A 20,406-nucleotide genomic window follows, 5' to 3' on the forward strand; every position below is an offset into this window, starting at 1 on the left:
CTCAGCAGCCCTGAAGATGGTTTTCCATGGTTTCTCATTTTCACACCAGGCAAATGCTAGGGCTGTACCTTAATTAAGGCCACAGCTGCTTCCTTCCCACTCCTAGCCCTTTCCTGTCTCATTGTCGCCATAAGACCTATCTGTGTCGGTTAACTTGTAAAAAAAAAAAAAGAAGAAGAAGAAGAAGTTTCTCCCACAATGCACATTTAAAAATATTCCACTCTTCCTTTACTGTTGTTTCTCCCTTTGGTAGATATTGTTTTATTCTGTTCTAATATTCCTCCTGCAACTGGGCATTTTTAAATTTCCATTTTATTACTTTTTGTTCCTTCTTAGTTTTCTTCTGAGTTACATTAGTCATATGGTTCAAGTCCACGATCAGTAATCTCTTGTCACTGTCCATACTCTCACCGCGAATGTCCTTGATGTCCGTCACCCATTTCCCCCACCATTGTTTGTAATGACATAATCTATCAAAGTTTTATGGTTACTGTCCCAGCTATACCTTGTTATTTTGTGGCTCACCCTTTTCTTTGAAAAAAGCGTTTTTGATAATCACACCATATCTTTTAGACAGATCAATCAATTGTCCACCTTCTGTATTTCTGTTTCTAAGAGCCCGTGTGGCCCTATGATGTCCTTGCAGCCATGCCTGCCCACTCCATCTTGTGCACTGAGGTCCAAGGGCGCCCATACCCGAGGGCAGGGTGGGGCCCCAGCCCCCCCTAGCTCTCAGGGAAAGGCAAAAATCTAATGTAGTCAGGTGTTTTCCTTCCAAGAAAATGATCTGAAAGTCAGTATTACATAGAAGTGGTAGTACCGTCCCCCACTAACAGGCAGGGGATACCGTGGGTTATTCTACCGCAGAATACAAGTCGTTATTTATCTTCCAAAGTATTAAAAATACTATGTAACCCCAGGTCTGGGCCCCTCCCTACAAACTGTCATATGGGCGCCCATGCTTAGGTCTCCAATAATCATAATGTTTTCTTCATCCATTACATCATACAAGTCTTGAAGAAATATTTACTTTTCATCAGCACTGCATCCCGTCTGTCGGGCGTTCACCTGTACTACTACCATGTAATTTGTCGACTCTAATTGAATGAATGCGCGAAAAACCGGGCTAACCAACAAAAAAAAAAAGTTATGTGCTACCATCTATTGTGGAATCTTTAAACTATGTTCTGTGAGTTGAGCTAACATGAGGGAATGCCGTGTGATGAGATACAAAGCTTTAAATCTTATGCCATTTTAGTGAGACTAATTTTGTTATTGTAAAATCGTGCTAACAGATTTTTACGCAGGGGGGGAATAAATATCTAGTTCCTGATCATATGTATCTTCCCTCTGACAGGATGTTTGGTTGATTGAAAAAATGAAAGAGCTGTTTTTTTGTGTTTTGTGGCTCATGAATGGATGGATTTAGTAAAACGAGCTAGAGTAAAAAAAAAACCATTTCAAGTAATAAAAATGACAAGTGCGTGAGCACTCAACCTTCCTTAGAAAAAGTAATGAAGAGAATGGTATCTACAAGTAAGCAAAGAGTATTAGTTAGTAAAGTTTCAACCATACTATTTAAAAAAGATGAAACATTCAAGTATTTTTTAAAATATTCATATCATATTGTTGAAGAATATGAGTCTGTTGACATTAACAAAAGGAGCAGTATTGGTGGTCGGCCATCACTCGATGCTATTCAGCTGCCACAAATACAATGGTACAAGGCCAATATAACCAGCAAAGCTGAGGTAAAATGATGTTCTTATCCCAAAATAAGTTTGCAGCCCCTTTATATATAGTATATTTTTTATATTATATGAGCATAAAATTAAGGTTGGTTACAAATCTGAGGTAAACTATTATCTATAGCTAGATCAATGGAAAAACACAATTTCTCTTCAATTTTTGATAATCCTATTTTTCTAAGCACCTTTCATTTTAATTAGGTCTATTATGGTACTGATACTAGAGCCAATCTTAGAAGAGGAACAACATGGTTTTAGGACTGGAAGAAGCACAACAGATCTGATATTTGCTTTGAGGATGTCGGCAGAGAAACACTGGGAAAGAGGAAAAGACCTAATTATTGTGTTTATGGACCTTGAAAAGGCGTATGATAATGTTCCTAGATCAACTATTTGGAAAAGTCTTAGAAAACTTGGTGTACCGGAGTACCTTATTAGGAAGATCCAAATGCTATATAGTAATTGTAAAAGCTGTGTCAGAATTGGAGATGGTCACTCTGAATGGTTCAATACAACCAAAGGAGTACAACAGGGAAGTGCCTTGTCGCCACTTCTATTCATAGCAGTTATGGATACCATTTTAAAGGAACTAAAAGGAAAAGGTAATAAAGATCTTCAGGCTCTGGTGTTTGCAGACGATGTGGCAATATGGGATGAAACAGAGGAGGGAGTGCAAAATAATCTGAATGCATGGTGTAAGAAGTTTGATGATTATGGAATGAAATTGAACCCATCAAAAACAGTAGCATTAAAAATCAGCAGACATTATACAGAATGCAACATAAAAATACAGGACCACCAAGTTGAAGTAGTACACCAATTCAGTTATTTAGGAAGCGTAATCGCTAGTAATAACAGAGCTGAGAGAGAAATAACAAACAGAGTAACCAAAGGATCTAACTTTTACAGCATTGTTAGACACCTACTATGGGATCAGAAAGTCCCACAAAAAACAAAAATGACCCTGTACAAGTCATATTTCATTCCTATCCTTACATATTCTCTGGAAACCTGCACACTAACATCAAAGGATTATAGTAGGATTCAAGCCTGTGAAATGAAATTTCTTCGAACTGCCCTCCAAAAGACCCGACTTGATCATGTGAAAAATGATGAGATCCGATCTAACCTAGGTCTAAATGAATCGATAGAGGAAAGACTTAGGTCATCTAGACTTAAATGGTTTGGGCATGTTAAACGAATGAATAGCACAAGGTTACCATGTGCTTATTTGGAAAAGAGAATAACAGGTAGAAGACCAGCTGGAAGACCAAGAAGAAGATGGATGGACCAACTGAGGGAAGACGTGGAGAGAAGAGGATGGAATTGGGAATCTGTCTTGGACAACGAAATGTTTTTGAATAGGCAACTTTGGAAGACGCTCGTTTTCAAACACCCTACCCGGCTCGCTAGAAGGGCAAACCGATGATGATGATGGTACTGATAATTTAAAGGTACTCCACTGAGATAAAATAATTTTTTGATACAGTTTTTCTCTTGACATTTACCAAAATCGCTTTGTCTCTGTTCTGACAAAAGGATGGTTAGCCCCTTTTTGCTAGCACCCATTCAACTGTTCAGATAATTTTATGATCCTGTCATTTATGTAGGAAACTTCTAACACAGCATCCATATCTTTTGTCAGTAAAAATCCAACACCATTTTTGGCATCCTTTTCTAGTCCACACCAAAATAATTTGTAGCCACCTCTGAGAGCCTTGTTACTCATCTTTCTCCATTTTATTTCAGTCAGACCCAATATAGATACGTTTCTTCTTTCCGTCATATCTATGAGTTCTTCTGTCTTTCCAGTTAGGGTCAAGATATTCATGGCCCCAATTTGCACTTTTCTCTTCTTAAAAATACATCTATCATTGGAAACATGTTGGCCGTCGTACCTGATAGATCTGCTCAAAAACTATGACACATTAGGTAATAATTTTGATCCGAGGCTCTTTTAGTATTTGAAAGTGATAAAAGACACTAACCACTGGCTTGCTAGGTCTATTGTGGATCTTCACATAAGTGTTTGGTTTTGCATCAGATATTCGGTGCCTGACTAATATTTTCTCATGTCTGTTAGATCTATGGTTTACCCGCATATACTTGAGAGGTTGATTGCAGTAGCTGCCCACTGGGCAATAAGGTCACTAAATCCCATGGCACTATAGCCCTTAAAGGGCCTTGGCCTACCAAGCGACCGCTGCTCAGCCCGAAGATCTGCAGATTGCGAGGTGTTGTGTGGTCAGCACGACAAATCCTCACGGCCGTTATTCTTGGCTTTCTAGACTGGGGCCGCTATCTCACCGTCAGATAGCTCCTCAATTGTAATCACGTAGGCTGAGTGGACCTCGAACCAGCCCTCAGGTCCAGGTAAAATTCCCTGACCTGGCCGGGAATCGAACGCGGGTCCTTTGGGTAAGAGGCAGGCATGCTACCCCTACACCACGGGTCCGGTGCAATAAGATCACTATATCCCTTAAAATCCCATAATTAATTTCCTTTTGATTATCAATTATTAAAAGTGTTTATTTTTATATCTGATTTTACTCCACTCGATTTTGTCCCCAATGCCATATTTAAAAGGAAGCTGCATTACTATCAAGCAAAGACTTGAAATAAACTTAAAACTAACACATTTAATAGTTCAAAAATCAATACTTTTATTATACTTGCAAGTAAATCACACAGATACTGTGTTCACTCTCTGCAGGTTCAACAAATCTGATGCAAAATAAGACCACAAGGCTCAAATTCTTCAACATAAAAAATATCTGTAAAGACAAGCATGAACATGCTTCACCATACTGCCAGACAGTGGAGCAGTAACTTATACTTTGTTATAGCAGATGCATCACACTCCAAGAGAAATAAACTCATACCCAGTTTTGCACAAAGTTCCAACCAGGCTCATTTTAATTTTGGCCAGAAGTTATTTAAGGCTGGATGTTTGACATCACAGGATATTTCAGGAGAAAATTCTAATCCAAGATTGACTGGGATTCAAATTCCAGTCATTCAGGCAGAAAGCCACTGCACTACTCGTGCCCTACGATAATGCCGTAGATCAATATGCAATATATTATTACTGGTATTGGAGAAAAAATTCTATCAACAATCGCAATGTCAACTAAGATGAAGAGGATTTGATATTTTAGGACAGGGTTTAATGAGATTTCATTTTCAACACAATACCTTACATAGGCATTATATCCCCTGGGAATATTATAGTACAAACTTCATTCATTTATTTATTTCAGCAACAGACTAGGTTGGACTGTGTCACCAGTCACAGTGAGGAAGGAGGGAGGAATGAGCATTAATTATGAATCTTTCCCCTCACTTTAATTACAATATCACCCAGTTATAATATATATAAAGGCATACCTATTTGTGAGTAAGATATTACAAGTTTGGATGTATTTTGTACACAATTGGCAAATGAATTTTGGAATACCACCTTGTTCTCAACACAAATACTCTTATCAAAATCTATTTCCAAAATTTATTTGAAAGTACATCACTAAAAATCAGGTCCACAATAAAAAATATGCAACAAAATGCTCATGAAAATTACTTCTACAGTAGAAATTAATTTCATCAAAAATAGTGTAGAATAATATTTTTAAGAAATGAAGAACTGACTAATGAAAACTTGTTTAACTGGGTTATTTTAATATACTGTACTTGTTTCTTAGCAAGAAGAAAGTTTCCAGAAATTATTATAAGTAAAGCATTCATTATTTTCTAAATGAAACTTGATGCATTTTGAAGAAATAAGTTCACTTCAGAAAATGAATTTAGTACCTCAACTTTTTTCCATGGTATTCTACTACAACATAACAGAAGATAATTTTGTATATGAAAAGGGTCTGTAGATGAGTATAAGGAGGTAAGAAGACTGAAAATGGGGCAGAACAAGACACTATATTCCTAAAAACCAATAGCAGGGTAACAGCTTACAAGGAGAAAATTATGGTACAATTCAACTGTATGAACATGTCAGTATTATCTTCACTGACTAGCAAAGATATTTATGAAGTTCTCTGGTCATTTCTGCAATTTCAAACTCCTTAATTCTCCACTCAAAAATACCTTTACCAAAGAGAACTGAACTTCAGTTAAAACTCCAACCTTTATTTTATTCATAAGTTGCTTATTGAAGGAAATTATTTCTGAAACATATGGCAAAGCTTACATAAATAATACATTGTACCGTACATAAAATGATGAAAATTACTCATATTCAAATTAAGATAAAAATCTATGGGAGGAACTGTTATCTAAATTAAACCTGTTTTCATATTTTTCCATTATAATAAGGAGAGATATACATAGCTTCATTAAATGCTGAAAATACTTGTTGTATGCTTACATTAAATTTCACAAGAGATCATTTAGTAATCTTACAAAAATACTTCTTGACTAGATAAAATACAATAACTCAACAATATGATATTCAACAAAAGAATCACCTGCTATATCATTTTGTTGCTGGACACCCTGAATAAAAAATTATCAAAAGATACAGCAAATGTTTAACAATATCTACTAGTCCACATCACAAAACACTTGGTAAGGACCCGAGATGTCCTCGGGTCCAGCTGCCAGCTATTTACTCATCGTATCAGGAGGCATGAGGACGGCAGCACTGGCACAAGCTTCAGGTTCACCTTCTAGCTCAGGGAAGAGGCGTGTAAGCACAAAGTAGGCAACATCATAGTTGCTCCAGTAGGCCGTATGTGAAGTCAGAGCTGATATGTAGCTGGCACCCAGGTTTGATTCACGTAGCACATAGTCCAAGCGATATGGTAAACCTGATTAATGAATGTGTCATTATTAACATTAGTCATGCAATATAGACTCAAAACACATTGTATAAAGGTAAAATATATTTGTAAATATAGCATTGTAGGTAGGGGTGGATCAATGTGAAACCTTATAGACGTTGTGAACAAATTTTCCCTACTAACAGAATTTCTTGGCTAAAATACACATTTCTACTTAATATGTGTACCCTCAATTTGGCATCTAGAGCCTAAGACTTCTGCACATACATTTAACCTTAAGAATGCCAGAAAATGATATACAGTATTGTTGTTTGGTACTTGTACATAAATTGTCAGCAACGATATATTGTTGTTTGAACAGCGCACCTTACTATCTGCATTTACCACGATTATGAATGGTGGATGACAATATCTTACATTTTGTTTCCACAGAGTAAAGAACCTCCCCTGCGAATCATGCGACCTTGCCGTGGTGGAGAGGCTTGCGCGTCCCAATGAAGCAGATAGCCGAGCCATAGGTACAACCATATCGGATGGGTATACGTTGAGAGACCAGACTAACGAATCGTTCATTGAAAGGGGAGTAGCAGCCTTTTGGAAGTTGCAAGGGCACCAGTCTACATGACTGACTGATATGGCCTTGTAATAATACTCAACATGCCTTAGCTGTGTTGATACTGCTACACGGCTTAAAGCAACGGGAAACTACAGCCGTAACTAACTCCCAAGGACATGTAGCTCTCTCTGTATGAATGATGTATTGATGATGGCTTCCTCCTGGGTAAAATATTCCAGATATAAACTAGTCCCCCATTCGGATCTCTGGGTGGGGACTACACGAGAGGGGGCGATCATAACAAAGATGGATACTGAGATTCTGTGATGATATAGATGTTGATTCCAATAGGGAACCTGAAATATTTGTCCCGAATGAGTAAATTTATAATACCAATATAAAGGGTCCATTATTGGACATTATAAATTTTCCAGCTAACTCATTCCTGGTTGTCAGCATTTTGTTCCAGTGTGCTAAGTTGGGCTCATCAGTTGGTAAATAGCACACCCACCAAGATGCATGGCTAGTGCATACCGTGGAGGCCACTGCGTAGGCTACTTGGAGCCTGAAGAGTATTCCCACTGATGAAGGAGAGCTCATGGATACAGATCTTCAGGATATTCTGAAGAAGAACACGGAAATATCGGTGGAAGACGCTCTTCAGGCAATGCGTGAGGATCATCAACCCTTTGTTGATGGTGCATTAAGGGCACTGTGGGCTACAGTGTCAAACGTAAATTGTGAAAGATTCTTTTCAAACATTTCTTGTGTGTTGAAAAATTTCAGAGCTAATCTCACAATGATAAATTTGGACTTGCTGACATCCTACAATTATGAATGTAAAGCATGAAGGTAGCAGGGAAGTAAAGTTTGTAAATATCTTTCTTGTCTTTAATGTTTGCAATTTCTTTCTTTTGTGGTAATAATTTTGCAGTTACAATATAAATATTTGAAAATACTGTCTGCATTTTTATTTCCATAACATTCACACTATCAACGACTTTGTCTTTTCTACCCAAGAATTCTCCCTCGTTTCTCAAGAATGTTTTCTTTTTTTACAAAAAAATTCAGCACAATTTCTTTCAAGAAATTTGAGTATCCCTTAATAACACCACCAGAGGAACTAAGGAAACATGGAAGGATTACTTTGATGAACTCCAGAATATAAGAATATAACATGCGATGATAGCGTGAGGAGACAGAATCCGAATGTGATCGGAAGAGGAGGAAACTACTGTCAAACAAATGAAAGTGGGAAAAGCTGCAAGATTGGATGAATTGTGTGTGGAAATAACAACAGCAGCAGGAACCATTGGTCTACAATGGCTGTAGAGGCTACTTAAAAGTATTTGGAAAGAAAAATTAGTACCAAATAACTGGAGTAAAGGAGTAATGCACCTATATTTAAGGAGGGGTGGCTAGGAGAGGGAAGGAAATGACCATGGCCTTAAGTAAGGTACAACCCCAGCATTTGTCTGGTGAGAAAATGGTAAGCCACAGAAAACCATCTTCAGGGTTGCCGACAGTGGGGTTCGAACCCACTACCTCCCAAATGCAAGCTGCAGCTACATGATCCAAACACACAGCCACTGCTTGGTGATATGTGATAAATTATCGAGGATCACGGTCATATCTCAGGTAGTAAAAATATTTGAAAGGATACTAGAAAAAAGAATGAGAAGAAAGGTGGAAGGACAATTACAAAAAGAGCAATATAGCATTTGAAATCAAAGATCAACACGAAACCCCCACCTTTAGTATGAAAAAAAAAAACATTGAGAATAAGGAAGACATTTAGTGACAACATTCCTTGATTTAGAAGAGGCTTATGATAGTGTAGCCAGCAAAGGTATGGAAAGCAATGGAAAAAGAAATTAAAAAAAAGGGACAAATTATAGAATATGAGCAAACAATGTACAAAAATTGTTGCGGCAGTATCCAGATACAGGTGAGGAGGACAGAGTGGTTTTGGAATGAAACTGAACTACTACAACGAAGTATGCTGTCCCACTTACCACTGTAAAGTATGGGGACAGTGAGCTGAAAATAATGCTGTCTGTAGATAATGTGGTGTGGGGAGCAAACTGAGAAAAAGTACAAGGGCAATTCGACATGTTGAGGGAAATTATTGAAAATTATGGAATGAAAATCAGCACGGAAAATAATACAATGGTGTTGACTAGAGGAGAAAGGGAAGGGAAAGGAATGATAGAAATAAAGGGACAAAACCTTGAAATTCAAGTACTTGGGAAGTGAACTGATGCAAGATGCAGGACTGGACATGGAGATCAGTAAAAGGATTCAACAGGGTATGGAGGAAGTACTAATGTAGTGTAAAGAGGAGTTGAATTTTACTACTGCCTAACACTGATATATGCAGCAGAGACCTGGACACCAACAAAAAGACAGGAGAATAAAATCCAGGCCAGTGAAATGAAAGACAGTATTTAAGAAGTACGATAGGAAAGACAAGAAAGGACAGAGAAATGAGAATTTAAGGAAGGAAATAGGAGTGGAAAAACTTTATGACAGAATGGAGAGGGATAAAGTTACGTGGTTTGGACATGTTAAGAGGATGGAAGAAGGAAGGATGCTGAAGAGGACGATGGTGATCCAGATAGGAGGAGGGAAGGCAAGAGGTAGACTCAGACTAAGATGGTTGAAAAAGATCAAGAATAGTATATTTAGAAGAAATCTGGATTGGTCCACAATTAAGGAGGAACAATGGTGGTTAGATAGATGAGGAAGATGGAAACGTGCCATAAACATCACAATCTGGTGGGAGATGGACAAGGAAAATGGATGATGATGATGATGATGATGATGATGATGAACCATCCTGCATTCAACCAGGTGGCTTTTAATGAATTTTCATGGGCAGATACACGAACAGGAATTTTATAACAATAATAATATCTATTTACTAAAACTCAACAATTGTATATCTATTGCTTGCTTCCTTTTTACATGGAACTAAAAAGTGTACGTATAATCTAACTAAAACTGAATGAATGTAACTCCAATTTTCTGATTACTACAAAAAGTCATGCAAGTAATGAATCATTATTTTCTTCAGGTATCAACTTCCATACATGTCCCATTTCTGAGTTAATTGGATAATAAACAAGAGATAAATAATAATTTAAATACCTGTGTGGGGATTTACCGGTTACCTCCATCGGACGCGTCCCATTGGAATTGGGGAAGCTTGCTGGCTCTGCTGCCAGCAGAGTCAGAGGGTAATAGGGAAATAAAATACCACCGTGAAAAAAAAAAAAAAAAAAACTGGTCCCTTGCCAGGGTTATGGCGAAGATTGGTAAATGACCAGAAGCCAGAAAACATCTTGAGGCAACCTCTAGGGCTAACAACCCTAGTTGTAAAAGGATGGGTACCCGTCCAAAGCAAAGTCAAGTCAAAAAACGTGATGGCACAACATTTCAAGAAACATACCCCAGGGGGTAAATCTTCGGATAAATCCCTCATCATGAACGCCACGGCGCAAGAGTCTCGTTCGGATTCTGGGGGAGACTCGACATCATGCAAGAGACGAGTCGGAGTGTCTCGGTGTACCCCGAAGAGTCAAAAACTCAGGCCAAAATCTAAAACCTTTCTAGCAACTTTCAACATTAATTCACTTACACAAACTGGCAAGCTGAAAACCCTCACCAAAGCTCTTCACGAAAATCAGATATCCATAATGGCCCTACAGGAAACAAGGTACCCAGATGAAGAGATTTTTGAATCCGAAGGCTACCGATTTTTCAAGAGCAAAGTGCAAAGAGGAATCCTCAATGGAGCTGTGATGCTTGGAACCGCGTTTGCTGTTAGAACCAAGATCCTTAAATTGGTTGCAAATTTCGAACCTGTGAATGACAGATTGTCTATACTCACAATTAAATGCGCGAACAAAACCTACGCCCTAGTTAACGCACATGCTCCTACAAACGATAAGAACAAGTCTGATCCAGACGAAGTTGATAATTTCTGGGACCTACTGGATGAAAAATTAAACAAAATCCTCAAACACCATGTCAAGCTTCTTTTGGGTGACTTCAATGCCCAACTAGGTCGTGAACAGAAGTACAAGAAAGTTATAGGAAATTACCCTGCTCACAAAAGAACCAATCCCAACGGCAAAAGACTGGTGTCCATTTGCAAAAATCACAACCTGCAGGTCATGTCGACCCACTTTCGCCATCTACCCAGAAAGCAAATGACTTGGCGTTCTCCTGTCCAAGCTCTCGGAGAGTTCCAAATTGATCATGTTGCAATCTCCAGGAGAAACAGCCCTGAGATTATGAATGTCAAGGTAAAAAAAGGCATCAATGTAGCCTCAGATCATTACATGTCTCTTATCAAATTCAAACCAATTCCCGCAAACACAAGGAAGACAACCAAACAGATCACACGCTTTGACAATGATGAACTTTGGCAAAGGGTCGAGGAGTTCCAGGGGAAGGCTAGACCAAATGACTGTGACTTTAACAACGCCAAAAGTCTCCTTGTTGAGGCCGCCAAAGATGTTGCAGAAATCAAGAGAAGCAAAAAGCATGCCTGGTGGAATGGTACCTGCGAATCAGTCCTCCAAGAAAGACAATGCGTGGAAACAGTACTACTCTACAAAATCAGAAAATGATTGGGAAACCTACAAAACCCAACGTGCCCAAGCAGCTAGGGTGTTCAGGACTGAGAAACGTAAATACGAAAAATCTCTCATTGAAAAGATAGAACAAAACTTTAGGAAGAATGAAAGCAGAGAGTACTACAGAGCCTTCAAATGCAAACTCACTGGCTATAAACCACCATCTCTATGCTTTGAGCGAAAGGACGGCACACTGGCGACGTCAAGTGAAGAAAATTGCAGCATTCTGGCAGATTACTTCAAGAATTTACTTAATTGCTCTAAACCGCAAAGCCCCATCGAGACCAAGGAACCGTTACTCAGGTACCCAGATTCCAGACCACCCGACAGAGATGAAATCAAGCGCCACATTGCCCGTCTCAAAAATAACAAAGCGCCGGGGGAAGACTCAGTAGTAGCAGAACTGTGGAAATATGCCCCAGAGGAATCACTTGATATCTTGCAAAAGCAAATAGAAGAAATTTGGAACAAGGAGACCCTACCCGAAGATTGGAAAATAGCTTTGATCCATCCATTACACAAAAAAGGCAGCATGAAGAACATCAACAACTACAGAGGAATATCTTTGCTACCCGTGACTTACAAAATTCTATCACTTGCCATCCTGGAGCGTTTGGAAGCACAAGTCGAACATCAAATAGGTGAATACCAAGGAGGGTTCAGAAAATGTTGCTCAACAGCTGAACATCCAAAATCTCCAAACGATCATCAGATATTGTACACTCAGGTCCAAGAAGTATGTGTCTGTCTTTGTGGACTTTAAGAAAGCGTACGACTCCATTGACCGGGAAGTCCTGCTAAACATCTTAAATGAATTTGGAGTTGATTTGAAACTGCTGGCATTAATTAGAGCCACCGTGACCGATACAAAATCCAAGGTGAAGTTCCACGGATGTCTCTCGCATTCCTTTGACATCAAAACAGGAGTCCGACAAGGTGATGGACTATCCCCGATACTCTTCAACTGTGTTCTTGAAAAGATCATCAGAACCTGGCGGGTGAGATTACAGGAAACCAAGTACAGTCCATTGAGAATAGGAACCAAATCCAAGGGGATCGCAACAGACTGCTTAGCATTTGCCGATGATATTGCTGTTCTCTCAAACGACATAGAAACCGCTAGAGCTCAAGTTAAAATTTTAAAGGAAATTGCCGAACAAACTGGTTTGCAGATATCGTTTGAGAAAACAGAAGTAATGACTAACATCAAAGAGGCTCATCCAAAACTCCATACAAAATACGGGGACATCACCCGAGTAGACAAATTCAAATACCTGGGTGAGATCATCATGAAAAATGGACTGGACAAAGAAGCACTTCAGGAGCGAGTACGCAAACTGGAAATAGCCTACCAAAAATCCCGCACAGTCTACAACAAAAAATGCCTTTCCCAAAACACCAAGATACGTCACTATGAAACAGTTCTGAAACCAATAGTTCTATATGCAGCCGAAACCCTGTCTCTAAATGCCAACAAAGGACTCCTTGAAGAACTGGAGAAAAGAGAACGCAAAATTGTGAGAGGAATCTTGGGATCAAAGTACAGATATGGAATCCATCAAAAGAGATCCAACAAGGAAGTCTACAGCAAAATAGAGAAAATTACCGACACAATCAGAAAAAGATGGGCACGATTTTACGGTCATCTGAAAAGAAAGGACGGAAGAAAGTTAACTAAAGAAATCTTTCACTTTTTTGATTCAAACCCCAAAACCACAATTCCCTGGTTTAGAAATACCAAAGAAGACCTGCAAATGCTACATATCTCAGCTGAAGACGCCCTTAACAGAGATCTCTTCCGCAAGAAAATATTGACGAACGGGCTAAACCGAGACGAGCAACCGAAGAGAAGACACGGTGCCCCTTGGACAGAGGAGCGTAAGCAGGCCCACTCACAAAGAATGAGGGAAATTTGGGCTCTAAAGAAGGCCAAGTTCAATGTCAAATGCAACAAGACTTAACGTGGTCCTTGATGGCCCAGCGAATTATATATATAATTTAAATATTAGTCTCCATTCTGTCAAAGTTTTTTCACTCCGATTTCCTTCCTTACATTCTCATATCTTACTCTGTCCTTTCTTGTCTTTCCTATCATACTCCTATAAGATCCTATATTCCAGAATCCATGACCAGCTTGATAGTGAATTGAGTGAATATCAGGGTGGTTTTCGTCCAGAATGGAGTTGTCCAGATCAAATTATCAGTCTCAAATGGATCATAAAACACATTAATGCATTAGGAACAAAAATTTAGTGATCACTTTTGTTGATTTTCAAAAGGCTTATGATACTATCCATCGTGAATTTTTACTACATACCCTTACTTAATTTGGTTTACACCGGAAACTTGTTAATCTTATTGCGGTCACTCTGAGAAACACAAAGTCTAAAGTTAGGTTCAAAAATGAAATCTCTGAACCATTTGAAATTTATATTGGTCTTCAACAGGGAGATGGATTATCCCCATTGATGTTTAATTGTGTGCTGGAAAAACTTATGCGTGAATGGAGTCCTCTGTTAAGATTGGAAGAAATATTAGACTAAAGTATCTTACATTTGCTGATGATCTGGTGCTATTAGCAAATAGTATAGAAGAAGCAAAATTTCAAATAGAGGAACTAGGAAGATTAGCAGCAAAGGTTGGGTTGAAAATATCTTTTGAGAAAACAAAAATGATGCCATCCTTTAAAGTTGACACTTCACATATTATATTAAATAATACTGTACTCAGAAAATTAAAGTTGTAAATAAATTTAAATAATATTGGTGAAATTGTCACCTGGAATGCTAATGAAAAAGCATCCATAGATGACAGAACTTTAAAACTGAGATGAGCACAACAAATTACATGGCCGAGTTACAAAAAAAGTCTCTTTAAATTAATGCTAAATTTTGCAATTATAACTCCGTCATCAAACCAGAAGCAACATATGCAAGTGAAATAATATTCAAACTAAATACCCAAGCAACAACAGACAAACTGCAAATGTATAGAAGAATTCTCCAGACAACAGGTTGCTGGCCAGTGGTGACTTTTACCCAATTCAGTAATTTACAAGGAAAGTGAATCAATTATTGACAATGAGAATATGGAGGATTGCATTTTTTTGACACATATACAGTTTGCCAAATTTTAGACTCCTAAAACAGATTTTTGATTTCTTTTGGATTAGTAAAACAAAAAACACTTGTTATAAAGAAATACAAATTGATTTGGATGAACTGAAAATTACTACAGCACAAACTGAAAATAGAGAGGAGAAGAAGATTCTAAACAACAAATATACAAAACTACCACTTAAAACATCAAAACGTAAGCAGTATGTTATATCAAGCAGAAGAAGGGCTGCAAGATCGTCTAGAATGAAGAGGTTTTGGGAAGAGAAGAAATTATCAAGTGTTAAAAAATTAACTTATTTTTTGAAGATTTTATTGTATAAGGTTGATTTTGGTGCTCCATTGTGGGCGTAAGCAGTGTAAATAAATTAGTCTGTTGAATGGTGTGATGAATAAGCTAAGTCATCTCTTGAGTACCCCTTTGTATCTGCTCGGTATGCTAGTCCCACCGTTTAATTATATATAGATAAGAGAGATATACTGATAAACATAACAGAGCACAAATATTGAAAACCTAATTTTCGAGCAACATCAATATCATCATACTGATAATGTGACAATGCTTTATGAACAAATTTGACTCAATAATATTAGATTACCAGTGAAATGTTTAAGCTACGAACATCATAAGATGATACTACATTTAAGAGACAAAGGGACTAATACTAAGGGATAAGCCTAAGTTGGTGTTCCCTCCGGCAACTTCTTCAGTACTGGAAATGCTGGGTATGAGAGGCAATGACTGTATTAGACAAATGTATTTTAAAGAGTAAGACAAAAAATTTTAAAATATGAAACAACATAGCATGGGACAAGGTGCACAAAGTGCGACACTGATTCTTTCATACATGAGTCTACTTAGTCTTTTTTGTCAGGAAGGTATACTACAACTTGTGGGAACATTAAAATGTTATGAAATATAAAGCTGTAAATGACTCTTTATTGAATAATTAATGAACATCAAATTATAGCAGGAAAGGAAAACAAACATACATACATCATCATTATAGAGCGTTATGCCTTTAAGCGTTCAGTCTGCAAGCCTCTGTGAATTTACTTAACTCTTTCGCTGCGCTATTTTTAAACAGAACACTTACAGAAAAATGTAATTTTTTTCGTACTTTCCAAATGAACTGAAATTTAATTTTTGTTAAAGGTTAGTGACATTCAACACCATTGCACCATTTTTAACTCAACTTTGGCAAACTAGCAGTGACATTTGACCTTGAAACACACATTACTGTGATACATCTCTGAACATAGAACTGGACACACTGCAGGCTGCCCTGGGTAATTCTTACGAAAAAATACTGTCTGTTTTCTCTTGCACAGTCCCTTTCCTTTTTCTGAACATTTTGCTGGTAATATGGAACAAACAACACAATTAAGTTTGTGACTCTTGTCCTGCTGCTCCCCAAGAAAGTGCGTCTCTGTCAGACGCGCTTGAGGTATGTAATCAGAAGGTCTTCCTCGTTTCGCCGGCGGACTGCGCTGATACTCTTGTAGAAGTTCGATTATGACAGAATTTCTGAAGTCAGGAGCACTAATTGCCCTTTTTTGAAGCTTATTGTACAATATTCTTCCTCTCATTAGTGAAGTTTCAATGCCATCACTAATATCCCGCTAGTCCAAAAACAAAATGAACATCTTTCTCGTTGGCACTCTCTTCCGAACAATCACTACGCACATAATCACTTGTTTCATTGTCCAAATTTACTGAACAGACTGAATCAGAATCGGCCAATAAAAGATTGAAGATTTTGTCACTGTCATTACTAATGTTTTTCCGCTCGCTCATAGCTGCTGAGTGAAGCCTGCTATCGGCCAGACAGCTGACAGGAATGTTGGCGGGCGGGCGGGTGAAAGATAACAAGTAGACATAGGTCCAGTATTCGCGGCAATGTTTTCAAACAATGCTTAGTACATAGTCAATACATGACTATAGATGTTTGTATTATTAAATGCGCATTTATTAAAGAAGCGCGCGGTAACTATAGCAGGAAAGTGCCAAGTCGACAAAAGTCGATTTCCGCAGCGAATGCTATCGATAAGTAAGTCGACAAAAGTTGACTTCCGCAGCGAAAGAGTTAATGTCACCACAATCCTCTACTTGCAACTAGTGCTGTGGTCTCATTTAGTTCTATACCTCTTATCTTTAAATCATTAGAAACTGAGTCTAACCATCAATGTCTTGGTCTCCCTCTACTTCTCTTGCCCTCCATAACAGAGTCCATTATTCTCCTAGGTAACCTATCTTCCTCCATTCACCTCACATGACTCCACAACCGAAGCTGGTTTATGCATATTGAATTCATTCCTAACATGGCCTTTAATTCCTCATTCTGAGTACCCTCCTGCCACTGTTCCCACCTGTTTGTACCAGCAATCATTCTTGCTATTTTCATGTCTGTTTCTTCTAACTTATGAATAAGATATCCTGAGTCCACCCAGCTTTCGCTCCTGTAAAGCAAAGTTGGTCTGAAAACAGACCGATGTAAGGATAGTTTCATCCGGGAGCCGACTTCATTCTTACAGAATACTGTTGATTGCAACTATGAGCTCAATGCATTAGGTTTACTGCACCTTGATCCGATCTCACTTACTATACTACTATCCTGGAAGAACACACATCCTAAATACTTGAAATTATTTACCTGTTCCAGCTTTGTATCAGCAATCTGACATTCAATTCTGTTGAATTTCTTACCTACTGACATTAATTTAGTCTTACTCACTGCACCTATTTTCAAGTTGCAAGATATTAGACTGCAGACTTTCGGCACAATCTGCCATTAAGACCAAGTCGTCAGCATAGGCCAGACTGCTTACTACATTTCCACCTAACTGAATCCCTCCCTGCCACTTTATACCCTTCAGCAGATGATCCATGTAAACTATGAACAATAAAGGTGAAAGATTACACCCTTGTCTAACCCCTGTAAGTACCCTGAACCAAGAACTCATTTTAATAATCTACTCCTGATGCCATAGTCCCCCAGTATGTTGAACATCTTTTCCCTTGGTACCCTGCCATATGCTTTCTCTAGATCTATGAAACATAAATACAACTGTCTATTCCACTCGTAGCATTTTTCAATTACCTGCCGCATACTGAAAATCTGATCCTGACAGCCCCTCTGTGGTCTGAAACCACACTGGTTTTCATCCAATTTCCTCTCAACCACTGATCGCACCCTCCCTTCCAAGATACCAGTGAATACTTTGGCTGGTATACTAATCAATGAAATACCTCGATAGCTGTTGCAATCCCTCCTGTTCCCTTGCTTATAGATAGGTGCAATTACTGCTTTTGTCCAATCTGAAGGTACCTTATCAACACTCCATGCTAATCTTATTATTTTATGAAGCGATTTCATCCCTGCCTTCCCACTATACTTCACCATTTCAGGTCTAATTTCATCTATTCCTGCTGTTTTATGACAATGGAGTTTATTTACCATCATTTCCACTTTCTAAAGTGTAATTTCACCAACATCATTTCCCTCCTCCTCATGAGATTTTCAAAATCTTCCCTCCACTTGTCCAGTGATTCCCTGGGATCTAGTATACGAGTTCACCTGAATTACCCAAAACACTGTCCATTTCCTTTTTCCCTCCCTTCCTAAGATTCTTTGTTACTTCCAGAAAGGTTTCCCTGCTGCTTGACCTAGCCTTTCCAGGTTATTACTAAAATCTTCCCATGACTTCTTTTTGGATTCAACAACTATTTGTTTCGCTCTGTTTCTTTCATCTACGTACAATTCTTTGTCTTTTTTTATTTTTTATTTAAACCGTTTTAAGTTTTTCCTATCATCCAATTCTTTGTATCAGCCCTTGTTTGGAGTTATTTCTGATATGCCTTCTTTTATGTTTACAAGCTGCTCTCACTTCTATCATTACACCGAGATGTTCACTTTTTCCCATCTTTACACACAGTTGTTCCTAGGCATTCCCTTCCTGTTGCTGCTACAGCATCCCTGTATGCCACCCGATTCTCTTTCTATATCCTGAACCTGCTTACTGTCACTGTTTGGAACTTCTCACTAATTATATCCATGTACTTCTGTGTAATTTCCTCATCCTGGAGATTTTCTACCCTTATTTGTTTGCGGACAGATTTCACTTTCTCTATCCTAGGCTTAGAGATACTTATTTCACTATGATCAGATAGTGGTCTGTTGCATAGAAAAATCCTTGAAAAACCTGTATTTTCGTAACAGATTTCCTGAATTCGAAGTCGGTTAAGATGTAGTCTATTATGGATCTGGTACCCCTACCCTCCCATGTGTAGCAGTGAATAGCCTTATGCTTGAAGAATGTATTCATAACTGTTAAGCCTATACTAGGACAGAAGTCCAGCAGATGATTCCCATTCCCATTAGCTTCCATATCTTCCCCACATTTACCAATCTCCTTTTTATATCCTTCAGTTTTATTTCCAACTCTCGCATTGAAATCGCCCATTAGCACTATCCTATTCTTGCTGTTGACCCTGACTTACGATGTCACTCAATGCTTCATAAAACTTGTCAATTTCATCCTCATCTGCACCCTTACATGGTGAATACACTGAGACAATTCTTGTCTTAATTCCTCCAAGCTGCGGAATCTACCCACATCATTCGCTCGTTTACATACCTAACAGAAACTATGTTGCATGCAATAGTATTCCTGATGAACAGTCCTACCACAGACTCTGCCCATTACTTTTTTAACACCTGTTAAGTACACTTTATAATCTCCCATCTGTCCCTCGTTATCTCCCCTTACCCGAATATCACTTACCCCTAGTACATCCAGATGCATCCTCTTTGCTCACTGAGCGAGTTCTACTTTCTTTCTTTCTTCCATAAGCCCCATTAATATTGATAGGTCCCCATCAAATTCCACTTCACTCGCCAAGTTGTTTCCAAGGAGTCCCTCGCCTGTCAAATGGGAGTGGGACTCTGTTACTCCCATAGGACCAAGGCTTGCTTAAAATGTTTTGAGCTCGGTAAATTCATGAAGCAGGATGCTATCCTACTTACACATAGTCCAAGTGAGGATCTCTCCTCTAACGGGTTAGGGACCACGGTGGATTGTATAGTCCTAGCCGCCTAAGCACAAGGAAGGCCATGATTCGGAATATGTCCGAGATGCCCACTCTCATTCCATAGCAACTGGTATCCTGACTCTCAGGACCACTTACTAGGCCACTCAACCATTGCCCAGGGTTCACGAACTGGGACGTGACTACAGTAACCCGCACCATGACCCAAAAGCACTCTGAAAAATCACTTGATTACAAATACACATGTGGGCTCATTATTACTGGCAACTCAATAAGTGAACCTTGATAATGTACCCACTATCTCTTAACACAGAGATGACAGGCAAGGGAGATTTCCGTATTACTGTTACCAACGGTGATTGATAGGACCAGGAAATCTCCATTTTTGTACATGGGCATTGTTTGCAACTTGTGCTATCCGTTGGCTAAACTTTGAACTACTTCCAAGCATGTCATGGAGTAGTAGGATCGTAGATGTTAGTGCCAATATATTTTTCCCCTTG

At 38.6% G+C, this 20,406-nt stretch overlaps 1 protein-coding gene across 1 annotated transcript in view; it reads right to left on the minus strand.

Annotated features, from left to right (window-relative positions):
- Window positions 1-4,463: 4,463 nt before the first annotated feature.
- LOC136856779 (phospholipase DDHD1) overlaps window positions 4,464-20,406 on the minus strand; it is a 252,026-nt gene continuing 236,083 nt past the window's right edge. The window contains exon 12 of the mRNA XM_067134884.2: window positions 4,464-6,565. Within this exon, the coding sequence (XP_066990985.1) occupies window positions 6,360-6,565 (206 nt within the window). The 3' untranslated portion in view covers window positions 4,464-6,359. The remainder of the gene's footprint in view (window positions 6,566-20,406) is intronic.

This window comes from Anabrus simplex, chromosome 1, assembly GCF_040414725.1.
Source record: "Anabrus simplex isolate iqAnaSimp1 chromosome 1, ASM4041472v1, whole genome shotgun sequence".
NCBI classification, from domain to species: Eukaryota; Metazoa; Arthropoda; class Insecta; order Orthoptera; family Tettigoniidae; genus Anabrus; species Anabrus simplex.